We start from the raw sequence: 26,424 nt of genomic DNA on the forward strand, positions 1-26,424 counted from the left end.
AAGTTCTTTGGGATAAATTCTCAACACCCACCAATGTCTAAAAAAAGGTTGATCTGCAAAACATGGTCAACCCAACATTGATTATAACAACAAATGCTAGAGTGGGTACCCTAAAAGTCAGATAATTACAGTAAATTCCAAAGAGACATTCCTGATAACCAAAACAATTATTAGGGAGGAGAGTGTTCGCTCGGGAAAGATTATGAATATATTTTTATAAAAGCCAAGTTATCATACAGCATAGTCCAACTTTGGGTCTAGACAGCTATATGCTACCTTATGGCAGAATCAAGATCATGGATAATGCTTCATCTTTAATGTTATGTTATTGTTAAATTTTCACCAAGGATCATTTATAAGAACTTCTGTTATCAGAAGAAAAGGTGTTAAAAAATAAACATTCTCCTGTTTGTTTGTTTGTTTGTTTGTTTATTGCTGAAGAGGTAGCTGGCCATCTTAGAAAGAGTTGTAACTACAAAGGCTAAATTCCAACTCTGCCGCTTCCCACCTTTGTCTTTGGGAAGCTCTTTAAGGAACCCAAGCCTCCCTTTCCTAGTCTGTAAAACAGGGCTCGGAGCATCTTCTACCACAGAGTGACTGGGAACAACTCATGTGTACATGAGAAACCAGGATGGTTGCTGAATGGTGGCTTTCTCCTGCTCATAGCAGCCTCTCCTTGGCTGACATCTTCTGGAAGCCTACCTGCCCTGCTCTTCTGAGTCAATCGTATTCTCTCCCTGCATGTTCCATGAGAACTTTCAAAAAAAAAAAAAAAATAACACCATCTCTACATGTGTATTTGCCAGCCCCTCCCACTAGCTCCCTGCACACAGCAAACATTTGACAACTACTGTGGACAGAACCGTTAAACACTTCAGAAAGTTTAAGAAAGATCAAAAGCTCAGCAAGGTGATGTATGCCTGTGATCCCAGAAGTTGGGAGGTGGAGGCAAGTGGATCAGGAGTTTAAGGTCATTGTTGATTATATAATAAGTTCAGGCCAGCTGAGCTACCTAAGATCCTATCTTTAAAAAAAAAAATAGAATTTAGGGAAATGGGGAGGTAGATATAACCAAAATGTATTGTTTACATATGTGAAATTCTCAAATACATATGTATTATAATATATACAATAGGCAAAAACCCCACATCCCAAATGGCCTTTGTTGGTATAAAAGATTTATATACTTATCCCATTTTGTGATCCACAAAAGAACCCCTATGAGACAGATAGAAATCATTTTTTAATTTTTCATAGTTTACTTTGGAAGGTAATATACTGCCCCTTCTTCCATCATCTCCAACCCCTGGTTCTGTGTAGTTAATGTTCTGGGCAGCTAGTGCGAAGACCTTTGGGAGAGCTTGAATCTAATAGAGAAGGGGTAGAAGATATTTTTTGCTACTTTCTATATTAATTAGATTCGTATCTCTGGGGCATAATACCTGAGATGAACAAACCTATCTGAAGGAAAGGATTCTTCTCACAGTTGTAGTGGTTTTATTTTGTGGTCGTCCCACTACTTTTGGACACGTGGTGAAGGCAGAATAGGTAGTTGCTAATTTCATGGGATCAGGAAACAAAGAGAAACATGAGGAGCTGTGGTCCTGGTGTCCACTCAAGGACACTTCCCAGTGACCTAACTTTCTTCCTCTAGGCTCCACATCTTAAAGCTCCCATCATTCCACTACCCCCGACAGCATTACAGGCTAGAGATGGAACCTTCTACACATGGGCCTTCAGGGTCATTCTAGATCCAAACTACAGAACATCTCTAATTTACCACTGTCTTCTCCATTTGAACAGTAGCTCCTTAGTGGCAAATCTCTCCAGACACTTCAACTGCCATGACCTTTCTATGTAGTCACTGGTATTTACCGACCCCCTCTCTTTCTACAAGGACAGAAAAGGGCCTTCTTGGTCTGAACTTCAAGAAGGAGTACAGTCACTCACCAAACTTTAAGTTCTTATTAAAACAGCTTTGAGATATAATTTGAATGCATGCCCAATTCAACAATGTTTAGTGTAATTGCCAGCTTGGGCAACTATCATTGCAATACAGTTTTAGAGCATTTTTCCTCATCCCCAATAGAAACTTTATACCCATTAGCACCAAATTCCCATCACCCACAACTTCTTTGCCTGCACCTCAGCAACCAGTAGTCTTCCCTTTGTCCTTACAGATGAATCTATTCTGAACAGTTCATACAAACAGAACCGTAACATGCGGACTTTGCTTACTTCACTTGGCACAGTGTTTTTTAAATTCACCTATGTTGTAGCATGTACCAGAAAACAACATTCACTTTATGTCTGTATCAAAGTTTGATGACTCACTCATCAGCTGATGGACACTTGGGTTACTTCTACCTTTGGGCTCTGCGAATAATGCTGTTATAAACATGGGTGAACAAATACCTCTTCAAGTTTCTGCTTTGACCTCATTCTAGTCTATACCCAGAAATGCAATTGCTACATCGTATGGTAACCCTATGATTAACATTCTGAGGACGTTTTCTAAAGTAGCTGCACCACTGTGCATTCTGCCAACAATGTGTGTGGATTTCAGTTCTCTACTTCCTCACCAGCACTTGTCATTACACCTTCCTGATTATAGCTATCCTCGATAGTTCAAAATGGGATCTCATTGTGGTTTTGATTTCCATTTCCCTGGTGATTAACAAGGTTGAGCAGCATTTCCTATGCTTATTGGCTATTTGCACATCTTTTAAAAATAAATTTAAAAATATATCATTCCCCATTCCTTTCCTCTGACACTTCTCATGTATTCCTCTCCACAGTGGTATCTTTCAAATTCATGGCATTCTTTTTTAATTGTTGAGATTAAACAATTAAAGTATACAAGTACAGCTTGCTCAATCTGTATACTGCTTCTTGTGTGTATACAATCCCAGATTTGACTATGTTGTATGGGAGGACCATTTATACATCTGTTTTGGAGGTAGGTCTGTTCAAATAGTCTCCTTAGAATACATCATAAGAGATTTTTTTAATAATCTAGATACGTGTTCCTAATCAGATAAAATATTTGAAAATATTTCTTCACATTCTAAAGGCTTTCTTTTCACTTTTTTCTCCCTTTTTATTGTTTTTACTTTGTGAAACTACCCTTCACAGTACACAAATTTTAATTTTCATAAAATCCAACTTAGTTTTTCTGTTGTTGATAATGTTTTTGTGTCACATATCAGAAGGTCTCATTTAATCCTAAGTCAAAAAAATATATTAACTCATGTTTTCTTCTAAGGCTTTTATGGTTTTAGCTCTTGTGTAGATTTGTGATCCATTTTTAGTTCATTTTTCTATATGAGAGCCAGGAAAAGTATGTATTCTCAACAAACCCTCCTTTCCAGCTGCACTTCTTCTTGGCTTATTTGAACCCAACTAGATAGCTCACACAGAGATAGGAAGTAATCTTCAACAAGGTATAGACGGTAACAGAAATCACCTCTGGAGAGATGACACCCCTGTATTCCTTTTTGTGTAAGTCAGTATCTGATTTTGATGTCAGTGCTTTTGAAAGTGCCTGGCTGTGCCAGGACAGAATCTACATGTTGAAAGCAGCTCCACCGGGTATGAAAGAGGTTATACAAAAAGCAGTTGCCCCATGCAGTAATCAAGTTAGAAAAGGGCGAGCCTAAGGAAGCCACCTAATTGGCAAAGGAAAGCCCAGCAATTAGAGAACACCACCCACACGGCTTGGATTTACCCCACCTGGCTGTTTTCCTACAGCATGAAAAAAAAAAGTCAAAACAATCAAACCATTTTCTAAATGGAATAAAACATTCCAGTGCAAGCAATAATTAGAAGACAACTACCCTCCTGGCTGCTTTCCGAATAGACCTCTGGCCCCTGCCTCTCAGCACCTGAGACATGCAATTATCCCCACACCCTCCCTGCACCAGGACTACACATTCACATGCACCCTGCAGCCCTGTCTGGGGGCTTGCTTCCTCACTAATTCCCAGAGACACTTTGTTCCTTAGTGCAGAGAGGCCAGGCAACCCACTGGACATAAGGTCACAAGCATCTCTGTCTCTCACAAAAACACCTAGAATGAGGCACTTTAGTAGCTGTGTCTGTTGGAATTCCTACTCTGAACTCTAAATTGAGGGATGTGACTGTCCTGTAGCTGAGGATGTCAAAATGGACCCTTCTGCTTTCTTTGTGAGGCACTTAGATGAAGTTCAGGCAGTCACCTCAGAGAGAACAAGATGGCAGTGTAGAAGTGTGAATCTGCCTTCCTTCACCTTCCAGACAAGAAACAGTTCCAGAAAGGGCTTTCAGGGTCAAAGTGAGCCAAGAGCAGAGCTGGGCTTGAACATAAGATCCCTAACCACTCAAATCTAACATTTTTAGCAGCAATTTATTCTGTGTAGTGTGCAACGAACACAGGACATGCTGCTGTGTTTTCTGATTCCTATTCATCTGCACTTACCCAACAGATGCTTATGAACTTAGAGTTTTGCTTCTCTCTCCCCTCCTCCCTCCAGCCCTGTGGGGACCACAGAATTGATGACAGTTTCAGTGATGCAAGGGGGAAAATGTCTGGGTTCTCCTGTGTGAATCTCTCCCATGGCATTACTGCTCACATTAGTTACTTGTCCCAGCCTGGGGACTTAGTGTCACACAAGGCCTCAAAGTGTGTCCCAGTGCCAAAGCTCTGAGCAGGGGACCAACAACCCAAGACTCCTCTCGATTTTGTAGATAACAAACAGTAATAAAAATGGCAGCTAATATCGATTGTCTATATCCTTTATGGCAAGAACTGTCCTAGGTATTTTATAGATGTTACCTCAGTTAGCACAACCCTGTGAAGTGGATGAGGTTTTACCAAGGAGTCCAGGGTCATATGGGTAATAACCAGTAACAGTTCCACTGAACTGTTGACTCCTAGGGACAATGCCAAAGCTAGGCAAAAAAAAAAAAAAAAAAGCATGACAGTATAGTCCACCCACATTCTGGTTCTGGTTTGGGATTGGATCCTCTTTCAGAGGAAAGCCAAGTTTAGGTTTTAACACTGCAGACCACTGAATAATGAGACGTTTTCAGCCTGATACAAATGCTGTGGATACAGAAAAGGAATATAGGATAAGTGCCCCGTCTAATGCGCAAGATTAAATTTACTCAACCCGCTATAGGTTACAGATGCTGACCAGTCAAAACTCGTCAGAGATCCTATCTCGATCTTGGCATCTCTGTCCTTGGCAGCCTCAGGAATAAGTCTGAGAATCAAATACTAATCTTTTTCCAGTTCCAATTAGGTTACTAGCCGTGAGACATCTTTATTACCCAACTATCTTTCTCTTTCCTTCTCAGTACCTGAAGAGATAGCCTTGAAAGAGTTTTAGCAGGAAAATATGTGAGGCAATCCAGAGCTCAACAATGCCTTGCTGTTCTGAAGGAGTCAGAACTCAACCCTCACAACCGAACGCCAAGCCTTTGTTGCTCCCGCCATTTTGAAGTTCCTGAGCATCCGTAAGTTTCCTGCCTGCAGTCCATTCCCCACCATCATTGACACATTTCCATTCATCCACTGCAGACAGCCTAATGGTACCTCTTCCATAAGGCCCTCCCTTCTCTTCTGAATCCTGTCAGTCCCTCCTCTGTTGCCCTGGTTACTTTGTGTAACTTAGTTTTCAGGTCTGTGTCCCTGACTTGACAGAAAATATTTTTTTATATTCTGTGTGTTTTGATTAATGTCTTAATTGTCATGCAAAGCATTAGATTTCATAAAGTATTTTGAAACACCTCTTGTTTGTGATGACTTTCCCCCCTTTCTTCCCATCCTCTGCCTCCCCTTGTACTCCTCGCCTCATCTTTCCTGTCCTTCAACACCTTTTTCTCCTGTCACAGGCCTTCTGAGTTTCATGACTTATACCCACACTCATAGCCACCATATAAAAACACAAAGGGTCACAAAACGTGTTTAAGGTTTTAAGAGACAGATTCAGCTTGTCACTTCATCTCTATTATCTATTACAAATTAATTGGTCCATATGCTATTGCTAACATGAACTAAAAGCTTTGTTCTCTTCTCTCCTGAAGGAACCTGAGTTTGGTTTGCCTAGAATGTTCTCGGAGGTTAAATCTGCAGAGTTACTTCCATTTTGATGTGTAGGGTTGATAATCACCATCAACAACCCCACAACTGCGCCAGCAGTAGAGTGGCTGATGAAAAACAAGTGATGTCAGAGCCCAAGGTGCACTCCTGTCACACAGGGGACTGGGAGGTGCTGGCCCAGAGGACTGGTTGTCAGTTCGTTATTCAAATGACTCATGAGAAGAGCTGATAACCAATTTAACAATACTCTGCTACTCGGGAGACATTGATTTCCATGATGATGATTGATGGGGAAAGAGGTAGGTGGTGGAACTTAAAAGGAAAAGAACCAAAGGGATGTGCCCCAAGCAGGCAGGGAGGGGCATGCATGGGAATGCAGCCCAACACCTCTCACTCCCAAAGTTGGTTCCTTTAAAGAACTACAAACCCCCCCACCCCAGTTTCCACCGTAGGTTCCATGTGTATAGTAGAGCCTTATAGAATGTTTAGAATAACTATTTATCTGAATTTCATTGTCCTTTACATTCAACTTCTGTCTGCAACTGTCTTCACTACCTCATCTGAACTCTTTGGGGTCTTATCAGCAACCAATTTTAAAGATCCCTGCATTCAGGGACATAGGCTGTCACTACTGCTGGGAGGGAGACAGTTCTTTGGAAGCACTAGCAGGTGGGATTCAGAATAGCAGACACTTGTAGACTTCCTTCTTTGATTTCTAAGAAAACTGAAAAAAAAAAAAGAATATCTCTCTGGTTAAGAGATGAGGTCAAGTTTAAATGTCCCCCCTCCCAGCCAGCACCTCAGAAGACCTTCATGTCTTGAAGCCCAAACTACCCATGCTCCTTCCTGCCTCCCCACTGACCCATGGTGGGAATTCTCGATATAAGGATTGGCTCGGGGTTACATTCCTTGTCCTTTCTTACCATTTTCTTCCATTTCATCCTGCGGTTCTGATACCAAGTCTTCACTTGCAGCTGAGTAAGTCCCAGAGACTGGGCCAAGTCCAATCTAGAAGGCACGAGACACAAAAGAAGGGTGAGGAAGAGAGGCAAAAAACAAGAGACCTGGGTCATGCTGGCTAGTACCAGGCACTTGCTTCTAAATCTCAGACTGTCACCATTAAACCAGTCCATCCCCAAGAGGAAGAGTGTCTCCCCTCTAAAACACTGTGCAGGAAACTGGAAGCTTAGAAATAGTGGCCATGTGCCAGAACACAGGTGAGAGTCCTTGTCCTAGACACCTTCTCTCTCTGAAATGAACCGGACATCTGAGCCTTCAATCGTCACCCTAATCCCCTATAAAATGCATATTTCGATCCCTAAACACTGGAAATAAAAAGCGAAGCTATACATCTATGGGAACTCTACCCACCAGTTCCAATCCACCTCCAGCAGGTGAGTCCCCGAACTCCTATGACCCCTCCAATTCAGCAGTCCTCCAATGGACAACGTTGTCAGCTATCTTCAGAGCAAGTGTTACTTCAGCCTCCCCAGCTCAAGACCAAGTCTTTCCACTTAATTTATGTCCCCAGAAGTATCTACTACTATATTGCTAAATCCAGAAGCAGGGTTCAGAAATAGTTTTGCATAGCCATGTGTGTAAGTTTAGGAGCATTCATGTCTGTGTGTGATGAGCAAACACTCAAAGTTGATGTCAGGTCTCATCTTCATCACACTCCACTTTATTTTTTGAGACAGGGTACCTTGCTGGACCCAGAGTTTTCCCATTGCCCTGGGTATCCCGTGTTTCTGTGTACTAAGTGCTGGCCCTTCAGGGATCAGCCACACCTGTCAGACACGGGGTTCTGGGGATCTGAACTTCAGTCCTCACAATCGAGAAGCAAGTGACTCATCCACTGAGCCATCTCTTGAGCCCCAGGAATTTACTGTAGCTGCCCTAAATTATTATAATGACTGGAATGCAAAACCATAAAGAAGCATTAAATCCATAGTCCCTCCTGCTTTCTATGCTCCTCGTGTTTCTACTTTTCTCTATGGCCTTCCGAAAGGCCCTAAAGTCAAAGCCATTGCCATGGAGGGCACAGTAGGAGGTAATTCCAAAACACAACAACCATTTCCAGAACGTGACAGCATCCCAGAGAGATTAGAATTTCTCAACCATATAGCCAAACCCTTCCTGACGCTTGATTTTCTTTTAAACAAAGTTTATTGGAATACAGACAAGTTTGTTTGCTTTCATGCTGCTCATGGCTACCTCTGTGCTACTTCAGCAGATTCGATCAAGTAGCTACGACAGACCATGTGTCCCAAAAGCCTGAAATAAACAGTCTTCTGGCTCTATTTTTGCTGACTCCTGGATCCTGGAGAGAGAGTGAAATCCACCCATGGCTGACATGTATGCCACCTTCTATGTGAGGGCCACCTGCTATGTGAGGGCCCATCTCACAACAATTCTCTACAACGCAGAACTGTCTAAGGGACACAAAAATGCCACAGCCTGAGGGCATAGTTAACACTCCAAAAGGAGCACATGTGGGAAGGGGCAATTAGTCAGGTTTCTACCCTTAGTCCTCAAGGCTGCAGCCAGGCACCAGTGTGGTTACCTGGGCACCATGTGAAGGGACTTGAGATTTGAGAACATGAGTTGCCTGCCTGCAATTTCTCTGGAGCACCCTGCTCAGTGCAGCAGTTCAGATTTGTACATCAGCTTGAGCAGTGGCCACACTGCTACTTGAAGGTTCCCAGGTTTCTGAGAATTGCCACTTGCAGATCTAGGGCCGCTATTTCTAGCAAGCCTGCACAGGCTCAGACCTAAGCCACAGGCAGTCCAGGTGTGAGGCCTCCGCTGCAGCTTTTTCTACCTGAGGAGATGGAGCATTGGCAGGAACACTGAGCTCTGATCCTGGTATCAGCCAATTCTTAGTGCTCACAGGCACAGCTGCCCAGAACTCCTGATCAGGGTTTATTAATTAAGCCTCTAATAATAATTTAAAAATTAGAGTCTGCCTTTAAAGGAGTATTGAGCTTGTCTTAAAGCTACTTTTGTACATACCTGATCATCCCTGTAGAGGGGCTACTAGCAGCTGAGCATTTTATAACCCACCAAAGCAATAAACTCCCAATGCTAACAGCAACATTAATGAAACACTATGCCCTAAGCAGTCACTCCTATGAACCAGCAACCCAGGGAGGGGTCCCACATTTCTGGTCCAGAGCTATTCTGGGCTCTGGTAGTCCTAAGGGTCCTCTCGGGCTCCTGCAGGGTTTTCCCTGAGCCTGGTTCACCTGAGGCCATCAGGTGCATTAGTCAGTGGAAGGTTCATAGTTCTGCCATGGCATTAGCAAATGCTGTTAGCTCACTTGGGAAAAATGCATCCTTGACTCACACTGGCTGCAGAAACATCTCACTGTCATCAGCTTTCTCTCATTACCTGCCACCGTTACAAATTCTCACTTCCCTGCATATTCACTCAAATGGAGTCACCTAGGAAACTGGGGAAACAAACACAGAGGAGGAGGAGGGCAGGAGCTGTGGGAGGAGGGAGTGCTCATGGCTCTGGTCACGTAGGGAGAGAGAGGGCGGGTTGAGGCGTCAGCTTCAATGCCAGCCAGATGGTGTCCTCCCTAGCAAGTGAATCAGTTCTGTGTGGGTCACCTGAGAGATGCCTGGGCAAGCATCAGGAAGCCCCAACAGATTTATTAAAAATTAGCATTTCTAATTTTTTTTTTTTTTAGTTCTCTAGTTCCTGAGAAATAAGCCCAATTCTACCCATACTTTCTGAAGCCTCTTAGATACACAACTGGACAGCTAATGATGGCTGTCCCACCTGGTCACACAAGCTTAGTTACCTGTATTAATTCCAAATTCACAGACCTGACTGCCCAATGTGACCCCCCCAGTGTGAATGTTCAAGCAATGCTCACTTTTGCCCATTAATCCCAGCCTGCCCTGGCCTTTCAGCTTTAGTGAATAGCATCCTTGTTCCTAGTGGCCTGCCTCATTCAGGAACCACAGGACACTCAACTCTCACCCTTCTCCCTCATCCAGTGTCAGTGCTGCCCATTCTACTTCCAAACACCACCACCCCACCCACCCCCAACCCCGACTTCTCCTCTCTATTCCCAGTGTGACATCCTGCAGCTATCCCTAGATCCTTTCATAACTGCTTCTCTGCCCATCCATCACTTGTCAGTTGTGGTACTACCAAAGCTATGATCCAAACATGTAAATCTTGACTGCCTCAGCAGCAAGATCTTGTTCTTCAGCCAGGCATCTGGGGTCTTTCTTACCCTATTCATGCCCTGAGTGGAAACACTTATGCTTGTAGTTCCTACAATGTGCCCAGTGAGACCAACAGTCTACACCTTTTGGGGCATCCCTTCTATGTAAACTACTCTGTCTCTTCTGGAACCAAAGCTCTTCTTAAAGGCTTCCCTGCCACACTTAGCAATATCTGTGGGTTTCCATGGCAACATATGGCACCGGTACTGGTTCACTATGCCATAGCAATTATAGTCATTCTTAACTCAAGTCCTTCAAAGCAGGGCTTCATTTACTGCTTTCTGGACTCCCACCACCCCATCCCATCCCACCCCCGCCCACTCCTGCTTTGCCAGCACCCAAGCAGCTGACTTGTGGAACCAGTAAACAAATTCTCCCTGAAGGGGTGATATGCAGACTGCTCTTTCACTTCCATCTTCTTTTCTAAACAGCTACTAAATAGCTCAGACATTCATCTGCATTTACTTCCCATTCTCTTTCATAGCACTGGGGTCAACCAAATACAAACAAAGCAATTTTAGTAAAAGAGAAAAAATGATTTTTAGAAAGACCAGGGAAAAGTCCCCTAATAAATAGTCTCATCCCTGAGTTCAGCAATCTCTGGGTGAGATAAGGCAACAAGGCAAGACACAACTCAGCGTATTTTGTAGTTGAGATTTTAAAGACCAGGGTGAGATATTAGGCCTCTACAGAAAGCAAGGGTTACAATCACCCCACCCGCTGCATGAATTGCAAAGGGGTCTAAAGAGAAGACTTCCTTCCAGTTTTGCAGGGATCTCTGCCAGGTGGCTCTGCTTCAATCCTGATCAGACTCTACTACTGTGGAATCAGAAACCTCCTCCCCTGGATCAATCCAGGCCTTTCCCAGCCAAAGCTAGGCCAGCAAACTAAATCCACTAGGTGTTCAAGGTGGGATGGGAGAGCTGAAATCAAAGCTCCAGTGTCCAGGTCTAGACCCAATGCACATGATGCTAAATGTTGGGGGCTTTAAAAGCCCAGCTAGAAGCCCAGTGGTGGTGGCAAAAGCCTTTAATCCCAGCACTCAGGAGGCAGAGGCAGGTGAATCTCTGTGAGTTTGAGGCCAGCCTGGTCTACAGAGTGAGTACCAGGAGAAACCCTATCTCAAAAAGCAAAACAAAACAAAAACAAAAACCCACCTAGATTCGCTGGATTTTCCTCTGCTTTTTACACTGAAGAGGTTTATCTAACACATAGAAGAGACAGAGGAGGGCATACATTCAGGCTCTGGGCTGATGTACTAGATTCAGGTAGGCTGCCTCATCTAAGCCAATGTTGACAGGGATTGAGCAAAGGAATAAGAATCTGGACCAAGAGTGTAAACCAGCACTGAGAGAATCCTCCGTAAATCCATATCCCACAGAGAGCAAAACACTTCTCCAGGGTGTTACCTACAGAGAGTGCCTTCCTATGCCCTCACCTATCTGGGGTAGACAAGTACTTCTGTTTCTGAAATTTCTTCTCCAGGCCCATGAGCTGCAGCTCTGTGAAGATGGTGCGACTCCTGCGTGGTTTCTTCTGCCGCTGTGTGGGTTGTTCTGTCTCAGATTCGCTGCTGGCTAAAGCCTCGCCTCCAGGGGTCTCAGCTGTAGCAGCCTCAGTGACTGGATGTCGGGATAACACTGGGGTGATTCCTGGGCCGGTGGGAACCAGGTGGGAGATAACCGTGGGCTGTCGGGTGATCACAGAGAGGAGAGGATATGCCCGTAAGGAAGGAGAGCCTGGAAAACAAAGAGTCAAGTCACCACAGAGCACAGGCAAGACCAGGGATGAGGATTCTGAAGAGAACCCTTTGCAAAGCTCTGCATGAATGCTGGGCCTCTTGCTCATCAGAAGGTTCAAGTGGAGCAAGCAAAAAAGAAAAACAACTCAAGAACCCAAACTGCATGGTGGGTCAAGCATACGGAGCCTTGCGTCAGCTTGGTGTGTGAGGCCATCTGTGCCCCATTTAGCCAAGAAAGGTCCTTGTAAGTCCTCTCATTTAAATAACTCCCTTTCCCCCTGTGAACACCTCAATTCTGGTTTCAAACATATAGATCAATGGAACCATGCAAATAAAAAACAGTAGCCAAGAGGCTAGAAACATGTTCTTCTGGATTCCAATAACAGATCTGTAATATGCAAATTCCCTAAACAAACAAACAAACAAGAAACTCCTATGGTCTTCTTCAAAGGCCTGCTGATAAAATCATAGACTCCAAACCTCTGTGCCTTGAATCATAACAATGTTCAGAGCAGCAGGATGCCTAATGATTACTGCACTCAACACCCTCATTTCAGGGCAAACTAGTCTAGAACAGTTAAGTGACTAGCCTAAGACAATGTAACCAGGAAATGCAGATCAAGGGGTCAAACCACAATCTCCTGGCCTAAAGTCCAGGGCTCTTAGCATCAGTTCATGAAGCACATGTTTGGGGGGAGGGGGCGCACACAGATCTTTAAAATTTATGAGGGGGCAACAGATGTTTAATTCACATAAAAATGGCTCAATTATGACTAGTTACCAGCAGCACTGTTTAAGGAGGGTTCTTAGGCTGGGTTGGAACTTTCTGGGATTGATTAACAGTGTCTGCCACAGGCAGGTGGTGGGTGCAAAGGTTCAGGGATATATGTACTAGTTTTACACTACTTCTTAGGAATTCAAAGCAAAAGGGCTTTTGCAGCTAACAATCTAAGTCTATAAAGTACACATAAAAGTGCCCACTTTCCTTTTACTGTTTAATTGTATGAGGTTTAAAGTGTCGGGACTGTCACCTATGAATCTCACTTTGTCTCTCCAGATAATAAGAGTAGCTAACTTAAGAGAACTCTTCAAATTCTGACATACCGATGCTACCAAAGCATCTCTCACCCCACATTCAACAGCTGATAGAACAGGGTACTGCCCTTTGAACCCTTGCCAGCAGCCACAAGGGCAGAGCAAGTGAGAGTCGACCATATTCACACTAGTCCTGGGCTGAAATCAGTTACACCACAGAAGCCCCCAGGTGCTGCTGCGAACCGGCTCTCCTCTAGCTTGGCATTGCTCTTTGTATTCATTCCTATGCCTGTGTTCTGGAGGCCAGGCCTAGTCATTAAAACAGATAGCTGCTCTTGTTCTTTGAGTATGGTCTAGAGAGGCCTGGCAGAAACCGCAGAGTTGTTAAGTAACAATAAATCACCAAGTGCAACAACTTCCACGAACCCTAAAGCCAACTCTTAACACTTGAGGTTTTGTGCTGTCGATTCACTTTAAGAAAAACTAAAAATCAGGGTTGGAGTGATGGCTCAGTGGTTAAGAGCACTTCTGTCCTTCCCAAGGGCCTGAGTTTGGTTCCCAGCACCTGTGATAGGCAGAACACATCTGTCTGTAACAGGGGATCCCAGGCCTCTGAATTCCAAGGATACTGCACTCACTTGCACACACCCATACACTGGCACACAAAATAATAAAAGTTAATTTGAGAAAAAATCATCTAGAAATAGTACTTTATAAGAAGAAAAACACAATCCTAGCTGTGGACTTTCAATTTCTCAGAACACATCAGAAACGACCCTACATAACAAAGTCTCTGGAAGCTTCTATAAAGACAAAGGCTTCTCATCTCCAATCACTTTCCTTCACACTTTGTTCTCTCTTTGTGAAACAAGCTTCTGATCTAGGAATTCATGAGTTTGCCAGCTAGGACATGGAAAATATCTACTTGCAAGTCTAGGTTTTCGCTACTGTTCCCATTTGTAAAGGAGTTGAAAGTTTTTTTTTTTTTTTTGCTAAAAGTGGTATAATATATTGTGTTGACAAAGATGTGGAGTAATAGGCACATGTATACTGATGCTGGGAACATAAAACAGGAAAAAGCATTTACCTGCCCACCATCAACGTCTACCAAGTCACTAACATAAAACCTAGTATGAGTTCTACTGTTTGTGTATACAGGGTTGTGTGTGCCAGTATATCCATATCCACTACAGTCCTGTTTACAGTAGTGGAAGAGGCCACAATCCACAGACCTATTCACAGGACAATGAATTGGGATCTACTTGTAGTGTTCACTATCTGTATGATCTGATAAATATATAGATGAATGGATAAACTAATTACCCAAATATATATTATTAAGTGAGAAAAATACAGCAGAAGAATTCTGTCCTCAGAAAAGCTGTGTGACAACTGTTACAAATGCATTTTTTTTTTTTTTTAGAAAACCAAAAAGCTATTTCCCTCATGAATAACAACCTCAGGGGGAACGGTGGAAGTAAAATAGAATAGAAAGGAATCTACTGGTGTTGATCTCATCCAGTATGTAATCTTCTGAGCATAGACTATGGGCCACACATTCTCTGGAAGCTGAGGTTACAGCTATGAATCAAGTAAAGTTCCACCTTTGTGGAATTTACATTTTGGTAGAGCCAGCAAGCAGAAAGTAAGTAGTAGAATCATTGGTAGTGGTGAACTCTACAAAGAAAGGTACAGCAAAGTGAGAAGACAGACAGAGAAGGTACGTGGGAAAGGATCCTGGAAAGGCCTGTGAGGAAAGATAGCATCTCACTGTGCTAGAGTCTGGAGAAGACACAGGGTTCAGCTCCAAAGCACAGAACCAGTGTATGCAAACCCATTCAAGGGAACAAGCTTTGACTCAAGACTACCAAATAGACAGAAGTGAGGAGAACAGAAAAGTCCAGAGAGACCTGCTGGTGTCAGGTCACATGGAGATGTGATTCAGAATGATGAAAAAGCCATCCATGGGATTCCAGCTGGGCCAGGACATGATCTGGCCTAATCATTAATGAGCTTTATGGCTACTGTGGAGAGCAGGATTTAGGAGCCGGTAGGGAAGCTACAAAACCTGTGAGGAGTAGAGGCTAAATCCCAGGTTCCTGAGCAGCGGTTCTTAACCTATGGGTCAAGACCCCTTTGGGGGGTCAACCCTTTCACAAAGGTCAAATACCAGATATCCTGTATACCATACATTTACATTGTGGTTCATAACAGTAGCAAATTTACAGTTACGAGGCAGCAATGAAAATAATTTTGTGGTTGGGGGAAAATAATATCATTAGGAAGGTTGAGAACCACCACCATAGAGTCCACATTTGTGGCTATGATGCTGTCCAATTCTGAGTATATTTCACTGATAGTGTGAAAGGGTCTGTTGGACAGTTTCAGGTGATAGCCAGGTTTTTTGTCTTAGCAATGGAGGAATGTCACTGAACTTCACCACAATGGACAGCCAGGACAAAGAGCAAGGATAGGTGCGGAAGCAAGACTACTGTGGTAGAGGAGTAGCTGTTAGACATCTCTCATGTGTGGAGGAGGCAGCTGGGTGAACCAGTCTGGAGTTCCAGGAAGCACAAGGCTGGAGGAGCTTTGACTGGTGAAGTGTCTGTGGCATTTTGAGCCATGAACTGAATGAGATCACCCAGGGAGTAAGTAGAAGAAATAAGAGATCCAAGGACAGAGCCTGGGGCATACCAGGCTCTGAGGTCATGAGGTGGGAGAGATGCCAGCCCCAGACAGCAAGGAAAGTACAATGAAATAGAAAGCCAGCATCCCCTGGTGTTCCAACACCCAGATGATACTTCTGCGTGTATACTCTGTCACACACTTGCGATATTTTTTTGTAAATTTTAAAAAGGCAGAATTCACTTAAATGAGCCTTAAGTTCCATTCTCATTCTAAAGTTTTGATATATTTCCCATCTTTCTTGAGCTTCTAAGAAGCTGGGCAAAGAGAACTGATGCATAAACTATGTTTGGTTTTGTGACACTATTGGAAAGCCAACTGATGGTCTCTTAGACAAAAGGGACTCTTTTCATCAAATTTTCTTTATGCTGGAAGATGTTTGAGTTCATAATTCATATTCTAGGTTGAATCATGTTCTTTCCTTTAGGATAAATTCCATTAAATGTGGAAAAGTAAAAGATTTCTTTTTTCTACAAGTGAAAAAGAAAACAGTCTTGGGGGGAAAACCTATGCTTCCTAAATTATTTAAAAGGTTACTCGAAATAGATCATAGATCCTAAATACACAGAAAAATCTCACAGCTTTGGAGTAGGCTGAGAATTCTTAGTAGTGGCACCAAAAATACAATGCATTTTTAAAATGGGAAAAGAAAAGATGATCCTCGTCAAAATTAAATCTTTCATATATAGCATGTTTTCTCATATGTGGAATCTAGATTTAAGTGTGTGTGTGTGTGTGTGTGTGTGTGTGTGTGTGCGCGTGGTGTAAGGGAAAGAGAGAGGAAAAATAGAAAGAGGGAAAAGAAATCTTAAGGGATTTCAAGACAGCAATGGGATATATTGACACAGAAGTGGAGACTGTGTAGGGAGAGAAACAGGACCAGGAAGAGGGGAGACAAGAAGGATGGGGAGTGCAATGGAGGAGTGAGATGACTAAGAACAAAGTATAGTGACATACAAGCATGAATAGTTCACAGTGACACGCCTTACTTTGTGTTCTAACTTCTGCCATGCAAAAGATAATATTGGGGAAAGAAAAAGGCATGCCATAGATTAGTGAGTGTGGGGATATGCATCTAAATTGATAATGATTTGCATAGAGAGTATATTAAAGATTTCAATTTTTAAAATGATAAAAACGAGCAAAAGTAGGCAAGGTGTGGTGATACATATCTGTAATCCCAACACTAGGGATGCTGAGGCAAGAGGGATGCAAATTAGAGGCCAGCTGGGCTACACAGTGACAACTAGTCAGACATATTTTAAATTTAATTTTTTAAAGACACAGATTTGAAGTTTTTTTTGTAAAAGCACATCCCCAAAGGTGATTAAGATGATCAGTCACTTGTAAACACAAAATAAAATCTGAAATTCCAGCCGAGCAGTGGTGGTGCACACCTTTAATCCCAGCACTCGTGTGGCAGAAATAGATGGGTCTCTGTGAGTTCCAGGACAGGCAGGGCTACACAGAGAAACCCTGTCTAGAATTAAAAAAGTCCACAACTTTTTATAAGCTGATAGAATCGAGTGTGGACAAGGAAGAGGAGCAACTGGAATTCTTTTTTTTTAATTTTCATAACACATTTTAATTGAAGGTTCTCCTACAGCTCAGCTTTGCCACTAGAAAAAAAAGGGCCAAAATATGAGTCAGTCAGAGAAACTCAAATTTTCAGTCAGATAAAGATATCAAGCCTGGAAATCCTCATTTCCCTTTGTTGTCATTTTTTAATTGTTTTTGTTGGGTTGCATTTTGTGCTAGACTACTAAAAACCTAGAAGAGCCTCATGGGAAATACCAACTGTGGCTGAACCTACAAGTACATAGATCTGTGGGACATAAATGGACAATCCTGGTTCTAGACAGTTCTAGACTGAAGTTTCTCATTACATCATAACAACATAGGAAGTTGCTGGGGTTCTTTCTTTTTTGCAACTGGAATTCTTATGTACTGTTGAATGGCTCATCTTCTTTGGAAATAAGGCTGGTAGTCCCTTATAAAGGTAAACACACAGAAACCATATGACAAAACAAAGCAAGTTCCTAGGTGTTGATCCAAACAAATGAGAAGAGCACACAAAATCCACAAGCCAATGCTTACTAACAACAGCTTATTAGCAATTGCCCAACACTGGACACAATCCAAGTGCCCCTCGGCCTGAAGGGTAGATAAACTAGTATTCACAATGAATACTCTATTCTACTCATAAATAAAAAGAGAACACAGGGAAATCTCAAATGCATTGTTCTAAGCAAAGCACTAAATGCTGCCTGATTCCACTTCCCTGACGCTCTGGACACGGCATAGCCATGGGTGAAGAAGACACTGACAGAAGTGGGAACAAGGTGGTGCCAATTACAGAGGGAACACAAGCAAGGGAACTGAGCGACGCTGAAACTGTTTTGTATCTTGAATACAACAGTAGTTATACAGCTTTTTGTCTTCTTCAAAACTCATATCCATTTAAAAAATGACATTTTACTGAACGCAAACTAAGAGAAATTGAAAACAGCTCAGTTTTTGGTTTGTTGTTTTGGGGGGAGGCAACTTGCCCTTCCATACATTTGCATTCTAAGCCTCCATGGATCTACACATAGGGTTGTCCCCACCCCCCTGCCCTGGTTCTGGGAATTGAGCCTGGGGCCTCACATATGCTAGGCAAGCATTTTGTCACTAACTTACATGCTTATCTTTTAATAAGTTTTTGTTTGGGTTGCAGAGATAGCTTGACTATTAAAGGCTAGGCTCACAACCAAAAATATAAATATTTTCATTTTAGTTGTTTATGTAGCAGAAGATGACCTTGAACTCATCATCCTCTGTCCCCCTCCCCCCCACACCTTCTGGTGGTACATAGTACTTCAGAAGCACCAAACTCTATAGTATCAAGAATCTTAACTGCATATTCTAATGCAAATTCAGAGACAAAAATCCCATCCAGCTGACCTCTGAGAGCACATCTGAGCTTGGGGACACACACAGATGGAGGACCGCCACCATGACAAATATTGTTGCAATGAAATTCAGGGTTTGGGTGTTGGCTGTATATCTCTAAGATTTAGAAGGGACTAGCATGACTGAACTAAAAGCTGGCGGGTAATGTGTGTGCATAAAGCCCTGAGTCTCCTGAAGGGTAAATCCATACACACAGAAAAGTAAGGCAAAATATGCTCAAGTCAGCTGCTCCTGTCTTTTCTTGTATGACCTGATTTTCATCAAAATAGCTCTGCATCAACATTTCATATGCCGAGATGGTTTAGTAATGTGCCTATATTTTACCTAAAAGTCTAGAGGAATTTACAAATTAATGCATAATTCTTAGAAATTATCACTAAGAATGTTGACTGAAGACAGCTGCCAGGATAGCCTGGATCACTCATATGCCCTTGGGAAACTCAGGCATTTATCTGCCTGAGAGAGTGATGACTGTAATAAATACTCTATTTAAACAAACACATCTTTAGTTGACAAAAGGAGTGTAAACATGACTGCACTGGATGTATTTTCTAATAGTTGTTCTTCAACTTAAATGGTGTTTTCCCATAGAAAGAATAGAGCATAACTGTGTGTAAGCTGTATCTAGAAATACTTCCCTTGCTGAATGTTTGGCCTTTCTGAGAATCTGCCTTTGAATTTTAAGACCTGAGTTTATTATTGGTTGGCTGGTGCCTAGGAACATCCCAGGAGTTTGAGGAGATGGGCTAACCACAGTACTCACAACTCTAGATTCATGAATTGTCTGCATCCACGAATTTATCCAACCTCAGATTGAATGTATTTTTTAAACAATTGAGTCTGTGCTGAACATGTACACATTGTTTTCCATTATTCCCTAAATAACCATTTCCATAGTGTTTTCATTATGTCTGATATTAAGATCATCTGAATAAGGTTTACATTACCTAGGAGAAAGTGTGCCATTTTATACAAGGAATCTGTCCATTCCCATGTTTGCTTATGCACAGAGGCAGGGTGACCTAGAACCAGTGTCCATGATTACTGAAGGATGACAGTACTTCCAGGTTCCTCACACAGTATGTGAGCTCACATGTGTGTATACATGCCAGAGCCAGGCAAGGACACCATCCAGAGCTGCCAACTCCTATCACAGCTCACCTTTAGCCACAGCTGAACTTGAACTACAGAGCAGAAACCCCAGACAATAGTACCTTCTTCTACAAATCTCCTTTGGCCTTCTCTTCCATTTCTTCAACATACCAGTTCCCAAGCTGCCTCTCCACACCCACATTTCTGGCTGACACAAGCAAGGGCCAAAGGTCAGAATGAATAAGAATCTCTAAGATGCTGATTGACTCATTTATGTTCCAGGAATGTGTGACCTACATATGTGTAGAATACTCCAGAGCAGCCCGAGCAGCACACACAAGAAGAGACAAATGTGCTCAGTCAGCCTGAAAGAGACTTGATGGAGCACTGGGTAGCTGAGCTCCTGGGGGGTAGGGGTGGGGGGATGACATAATCACTCACATGGAATGATTTCCAATAGGATTTCATTTCTCCCAACTGACTGGTAAATTTGGAGGGGCGCTGGGGACAGGGTCTCTACTTCCGACTCTCAGAGCGATCTGGAGCAGACAGATGTCAAATATTCCTTTGTTTTAATGTCATCATCTATAAAGCAAACAAATACCCGTTCTTCCATGTGTAACTGTGAGAATTAAACAAATTAAAATATGGGAAGTGCCCAATAGGTGCCAGGTTGCTCTTAGTCCCCTTTCTGTCATCCTTGACTCGCCTATTTGTGACTGAGCCACAAGGGGATAGGGCTGACTTTCTTACCAAGAGAGTGGACTTAAATTTGGCTTGGGGTACAGGTCTGTAATCCCAGCTAGTCAGGAGACTGAGACAGGGGGATGGCTTGGTGGTACACATCTTTAATCCAAGCTAGTCAGAAGACTGAGATGGGGGATTGCAGGTTCAAGGCCTGGGAAGTATAGTCAGACAGCTGTTAACTATCTTGGAGAGGTAGGGAGACAGTTTAGTGGTAGAGCACTTGCTTGGTATACATGAGGTTCTGGGTTCAAACCGAAGTACCAAAAATAAGGAAAGAAAAAGTAAGCCTACTTAAGAACAAGACATATTCCTTTGTCCTCTGGTATTCATATACAATGCAAAAACCATCGACCCAGACAGAGTCAGTCAGTTTCTCTTTGCCTGGTGAAAGGCTGAAGCCATGTGCTGAGACTGACTACAACCAGAGAGCAAAGACATCAGTGTAAACTGGACAGAAATTCACCTAAAACCGCCAGAATTTCCGAGAAACAGTTGATTTTACAAATCAATAAGGGAAAGAAAAACAGAGCTAGAGACACAGCTCAGTGGCCAAACACCTGCTTAGCATGCAAGAAGCCCTGGATTTCATTTACACACACACACACACACACACACACACACACACACACACACACACACACACACACACTCATTGAACAGCCTGAGCATCCCAAGTGCATAGCCCATGTCAAGGTAATAGGGAAGGAAAGATGAATTCAGGATACAACAGATGAAACCAAGGACAGTGTCTCTGAACAGCAGGAAAACAAGCATACAGTTGTTCAAACTACTTTGTGATGAGTGAGCTAAAGGTAAACAAGAACTGGACATGAAGTTCAGTGGCTGTAAGTATTGAATGAAGGGATTTAAGGAGGAAAGAAACAAGGAGGCTGGACAGCCCTTTAACTCCACGACACCCTCAGTTTCCAGCCCAGCACAGTAAATAAAATCGACTGTGATCCTGGGTCACAGTTTTATGTGGCTAAAGAAAAGAGAAGCTTTTTTGAGAAGCCAACTCAAAAGCCAACAAAATATCTTAGCTGTTAACTCCTTCATTAAAAGGGGGTGTTGGCATTTAATGAGGTTAAGTGTAGATGAATTTGAAACATGGAAGAAATTTATTTAAAAATCCACATGAACTGGCCATGATATAGAATATAATAACCATCTATGTGGTTATAAAGCAAGCAAACAAACAAAGAACACTAAAGAAGATTCATAAAGGTTCAAAACAAAAGACAGGAGGTGCCCGGGAGAAGAAAAGTAAAGGAGGTGTAGGAAAATGAAGGGAGACTGGGAGGTAAACAGAGAAACAGAGAAACCCTAGGAGGCTGGTTGCATCACGCTCTGATTCGTTATGCATACAAGCTCAGTCTTGTCACATTCAACCTGCAATTTTATCAGATCTATAGCTAGCCACAGAATATCAGGCTATGCTGGGAGTTGACATCAATCAAGATAGCCAAGAGGATGGATCCCTGGACTAAATGCAGATTGCCCCATCCCACCACCACTGTGAGTCTTCAGCAGTCCTCAGCTCACTCGGCCAAGAACACATGGGAAATGGCTTGGTGTTCCTTCTCCCTCCCAGCCTTCCTATAGTCTATGTACAGCCACACCTGCTCTCATCCACTCCTCACAAGCCAGCTCTGACAGAGCGCTGCCCAGAACAGCTGTTGTTTATTACAAAGACAGAATTAATCACTCCTACCTTCATGTATCCACACCTTTTGTTTTTGTCCTTGTTCACCCTCACTTAATTCAAACCTTAAGTTGAAAGATAATTTATTACCCATCTGTTTCTCATCAACTTGCAAATTTCTTTATCAGAAAAATCAAAAAGCCTGTCTTCATAGAACTTGGACTGCCATTGGACTGATTTTACCAGAGCCAAGAGATTAAGGACGGAGACAACAGTTCTGATCCACTGGGCTCTGTGGCTTTGGCCAACTCATGCTTCACAGCTTCGGTTTTCTCCTTTTAAAATGGAAATGGCACTTTTCTCCAAGTATGTCATAGGACAACATTGGATAATAAATATGAGAATCAGTGAAGAATTAGTCCAAAACAGGTTTTCTCTCTCTCTCTTTTTTTCCAAACACCCATTTAGCAGGCCCAACTGAAGCTTCCAATTTTACAGATGCCATATTCACTAGGAAATAACAAACTCCTCTCAAGTGTCTTATTAAAAGTTAGGTAGCTACTGTGGTCAGGAGACAAAACAGTTGCAAACACATCTTAAGTATGAGGTAAGGAAGAAAGGGAAGCCCTGTGTAATGGTGGGATCTTTTAAAACTTTATTTTATTTTTATTTATATTTAGGCACACATATGTGGGTGACCACAAAGCCAGAAGAGAGTGTAGGATCCCCTGCAGCTGGGGTTACAAGAAGTTGTGAGCTGTCCAATGTATGGGCTGAGGACTGAACTTGGGTCCTCTGTGAGAGCTGCAAGCACTCTTAACTACTGAGCCATCTCTCCAGACCCCACTAATGGGATCTTAGTGAAAAGAATGAAAGTGTTCCTATCCCTTTCTCTCTTACTCAAGCAAAGGTACCCCAATTGTGAAAACTGTGAAAGTGCATATCATGCTGAGATAACAGCAATAGGATGTTACAACACCATGAACAGCAATTGTGCAGACCACAGTATCCAAACAGGACCAAAGCCAATTTCTCCCTTAGGCAAAATGGCTTTGTGCTCACCCTACACTGAACCAAATCTTATATATTAAGATTCATCTATACTGCAGCAACTCCATTCAGTTTGCTCAGCCTTCCAACTGAAGGTTGGAAGTCTCTGAAATTTCCTCATCTGCAAACAGGGAGGTGGATGATTTTGTGGCCCTTGTGGTACCAAAATGCAGTTGCTTTACTGGTATGTTATACTAAATAACAAGAGTCTGTCTATATTTCTCAATCTGATTTGGAGTCTTTGTTTTATATTTCTACCTGCCCTTATATTTCTCATAGGCTATCAACTAAACAAACACTAGCTGAATTAAACAAGCAACCAAAGAGTTTGAATAGTAATACATGCAGATAAACTTCTCCAGCTCTACTTGGTTCACAGGAAGTGGGGTGATAAGCTATTTACTTATCTGATATCCCCATAGGTGATCCTGATTAACTACTGGAGGCAAATGACTCTATCTGCATAATTCTCCACTTGCTCAATTAAGACTTTGAGGCTCTGTGATTAATACCTAATGACACACTGAAAACAAAACATGAGGTTATTGTTTTCTAAGCCAGCCTTTGATGGATGGGGCAGCAAGCAATGAACACAGCCATACAGATAGTCCCTGTCTGAACTCAGGAACCTCTGGAAGAGAGAACTGTTCATCTCACTGGATTGACTTTGTAGACAGAGGCCACCAAATGCTTTGTACTGCCGTCCCTTACTCTGCTTCATGTAGTTTATTTATCAGAAGCTTGTGTGCTCTAGAGTATAGCTAATACTCACATATATTACCAGCCACTGTCTCCCTTAAGATAAATACATATGTGGGAAGAAAGGGTAAGCTTCTGAATGGTTGACAACACAGCAATACTGATGCTGGTGTTGCTTTGTTCACTAAAAACTAATGGTGATAACAGTCTCTTGACTCCTCACAAACACTACCCAATGACTAGAGCATGTGTCTGGGATTTGAACACAGCCTTTTTGATTAGTAGACATCCTCTTCTAATTACATAATACCACCTTACAAAATTCCAAAACATAACTCACCAGGAGCTTGGCTTTCTGACACTTGCATTCCCTAAAATCAGTGTGCCTTTAGACACTGTTAAGACCTCCTGCTTCTTCCAAAATGTGCTTGGTAGTTAAGCCAGGTGTTAGCTTACATTGCTTAAGACTGATTGATGCTTGTCTCAAGGTCTTCAAGGTTTTTCTGACATGGCACCCAATTCCCAAAAAAGAGAGACAGTCAATGGATGCATTTCATTTCTTCTAGATGACAATTGTTCCAAAACAGTTAATAATAGATTTCAGTGTAGAGAAACACAGAAATATGTACCCCCCCAAAACAGACATGTGTATTCCCACATACAGAAAAGCTATCAAAGCTCATGAGTTTCTAAAACATAAAGGGAGCCCAATGTGGAGAGCTTCTTCACTATTAAGGAAAACAATGGTCCTTGGGTTCCAGTCCAGGTAAGAAGAGGACAAACAGTGTGTTTCCCAGTGAACAGCTTGGGTTGAAATAATATGACATTCTAAGATCTATTTAACAGAGAAATAATGACCCCATTACCAAATCCAGAGAACTGAGCCAAGACACACATGGATGATGAACTCAGATTTGCAGCCAGATACTCAGGTATTTTCTTATTTTCCATGAGCCATTTACCTACTGACCGTGTAAGAATATATGTTGCTTGAGGTTTCCTTTAAGAAGTCAAAATTTACTTCTTAAACTGGTAATGATATAATAAGTGCTTTAGGGACACAAGTACAAAAACCAAAGCTAAAGGGGTATAACCTCCTCCAAAGTCTGACTCTGGATTATAGGCTCAAAAATTGTGCCCCCAGCAGAAAAAAGATAAGATGAATACACACCAGTAGCTATGATGACTCAGCAGTTAAGAGCTCTGGCTGCTCTCCCAAAGGACCTGGGTTGGAATCCAAGCACCTACATGGCCACTCACAACCATCTGTGATTCCAGTTCCAGGGGATCTGATGCCCCCTTCCAGCACCCGTGGGTGCCAGGCACACATGCGGTACAGGCAATACATATAGGCAATACACCCATACACATACAATAAAAATAAATAAATCTTTAAAAGGAAATAAATAAATAAATAAATGATAGTGGAATGTTTTACCATGACAATTGCAAACCATGGGTTTTAGCTAGGCATCCTATACACCTGTAATCCTGACACTCAGGCATTTAAGGCAGAAATATTACAAACCTAAGCCCAGCCTGTCTATACAAGGGCCTGTCTTGATACAAATTTTGGATCTCTTCTGTCTTGCTAGTAAAATGAAAGAGAAAATTATTAAAATGATAATTTGGTAAATTTCCTTCAGAGGTATTACTGTGCCTGTGCTCGAGTTAAGGTGGTAAATTAGATTAAGAAAAGCTCAAAAAGGAAAGAGCAGCATAAATGTAAATCATTACTGTCATCTAGATGTCAGGGACCCATTTGTGAGCCCAGTAATCCCCCAGAACATCGTTCTTCTTGCTGTTGGCATCAGAGAACCCAGTTCCCACCAAAAGTGAAGATATATATTCTGAAACAGATCCATAGGCCTCTAAATATTACAGTATCTATTCATATCTGCAATTTCATATAGCATAAAAAAGAGGACTTTGAAGGAAAAAAATCTCCAAAAGGAGAATTTCAGTATACAGCTGGCACTGCAGGGTGTTGAATTGAGCTACCACTTTCATTTAGTGCTCACTGGACCTTTGAGGACAGAGCCTACCTTCTCTCTCTCATTGTACATCTGAGAGCAGGAATGCAGAGTTAATCCAAGGGGTGTCTTTCTCTGTCTTGGGGAGCAGATCTGAGAGGGAGTTGGGGCAGAGTGGGGTTTCTCTTTCACTGGGCTTTGCCCATGTTTTTTATCCCATGACTCAGCAAAGGACCGGTAGAGGCAGGAGTGCTAAGACATCCCTTAAAATGAAACAAAGACACAGAATAAATGCACTCCTGGGATATCCCAAGTCTCCAACAAATAACCTCAAACAGCAGCTGAATTATATCACGCCGAAATCCAAGTAGATACTGCCCATCCCTGAGGAGAGGAAGAACCAGTTGGTCTCTTACATTTTTATGCCTATAATGAAGTTATGTGGAGTCAGGTTCCAGTTGCCAACGTGTTAATTAAACAGAAA

The 26,424-nt window shown here is 42.4% G+C and overlaps 1 protein-coding gene across 1 annotated transcript in view; it reads right to left on the reverse strand.

The window, feature by feature from the left end:
• The window catches only part of Barx2 (BARX homeobox 2), a 64,637-nt gene that overhangs the window by 1,030 nt on the left and 37,183 nt on the right, over positions 1 to 26,424 (reverse strand). Inside the window, exons 2-3 of the mRNA XM_027412207.2 lie at positions 11,763 to 12,063; positions 7,006 to 7,090 (exon numbers count right to left, since the gene is read on the reverse strand). Coding sequence (XP_027268008.1) covers positions 7,006 to 7,090; positions 11,763 to 12,063 — 386 coding nt within the window. The remainder of the gene's footprint in view (positions 1 to 7,005; positions 7,091 to 11,762; positions 12,064 to 26,424) is intronic.

The sequence above is a fragment of the Cricetulus griseus genome, chromosome 4 (genome assembly GCF_003668045.3).
Source record: "Cricetulus griseus strain 17A/GY chromosome 4, alternate assembly CriGri-PICRH-1.0, whole genome shotgun sequence".
In the NCBI taxonomy this organism is placed as follows: domain Eukaryota; kingdom Metazoa; phylum Chordata; class Mammalia; order Rodentia; family Cricetidae; genus Cricetulus; species Cricetulus griseus.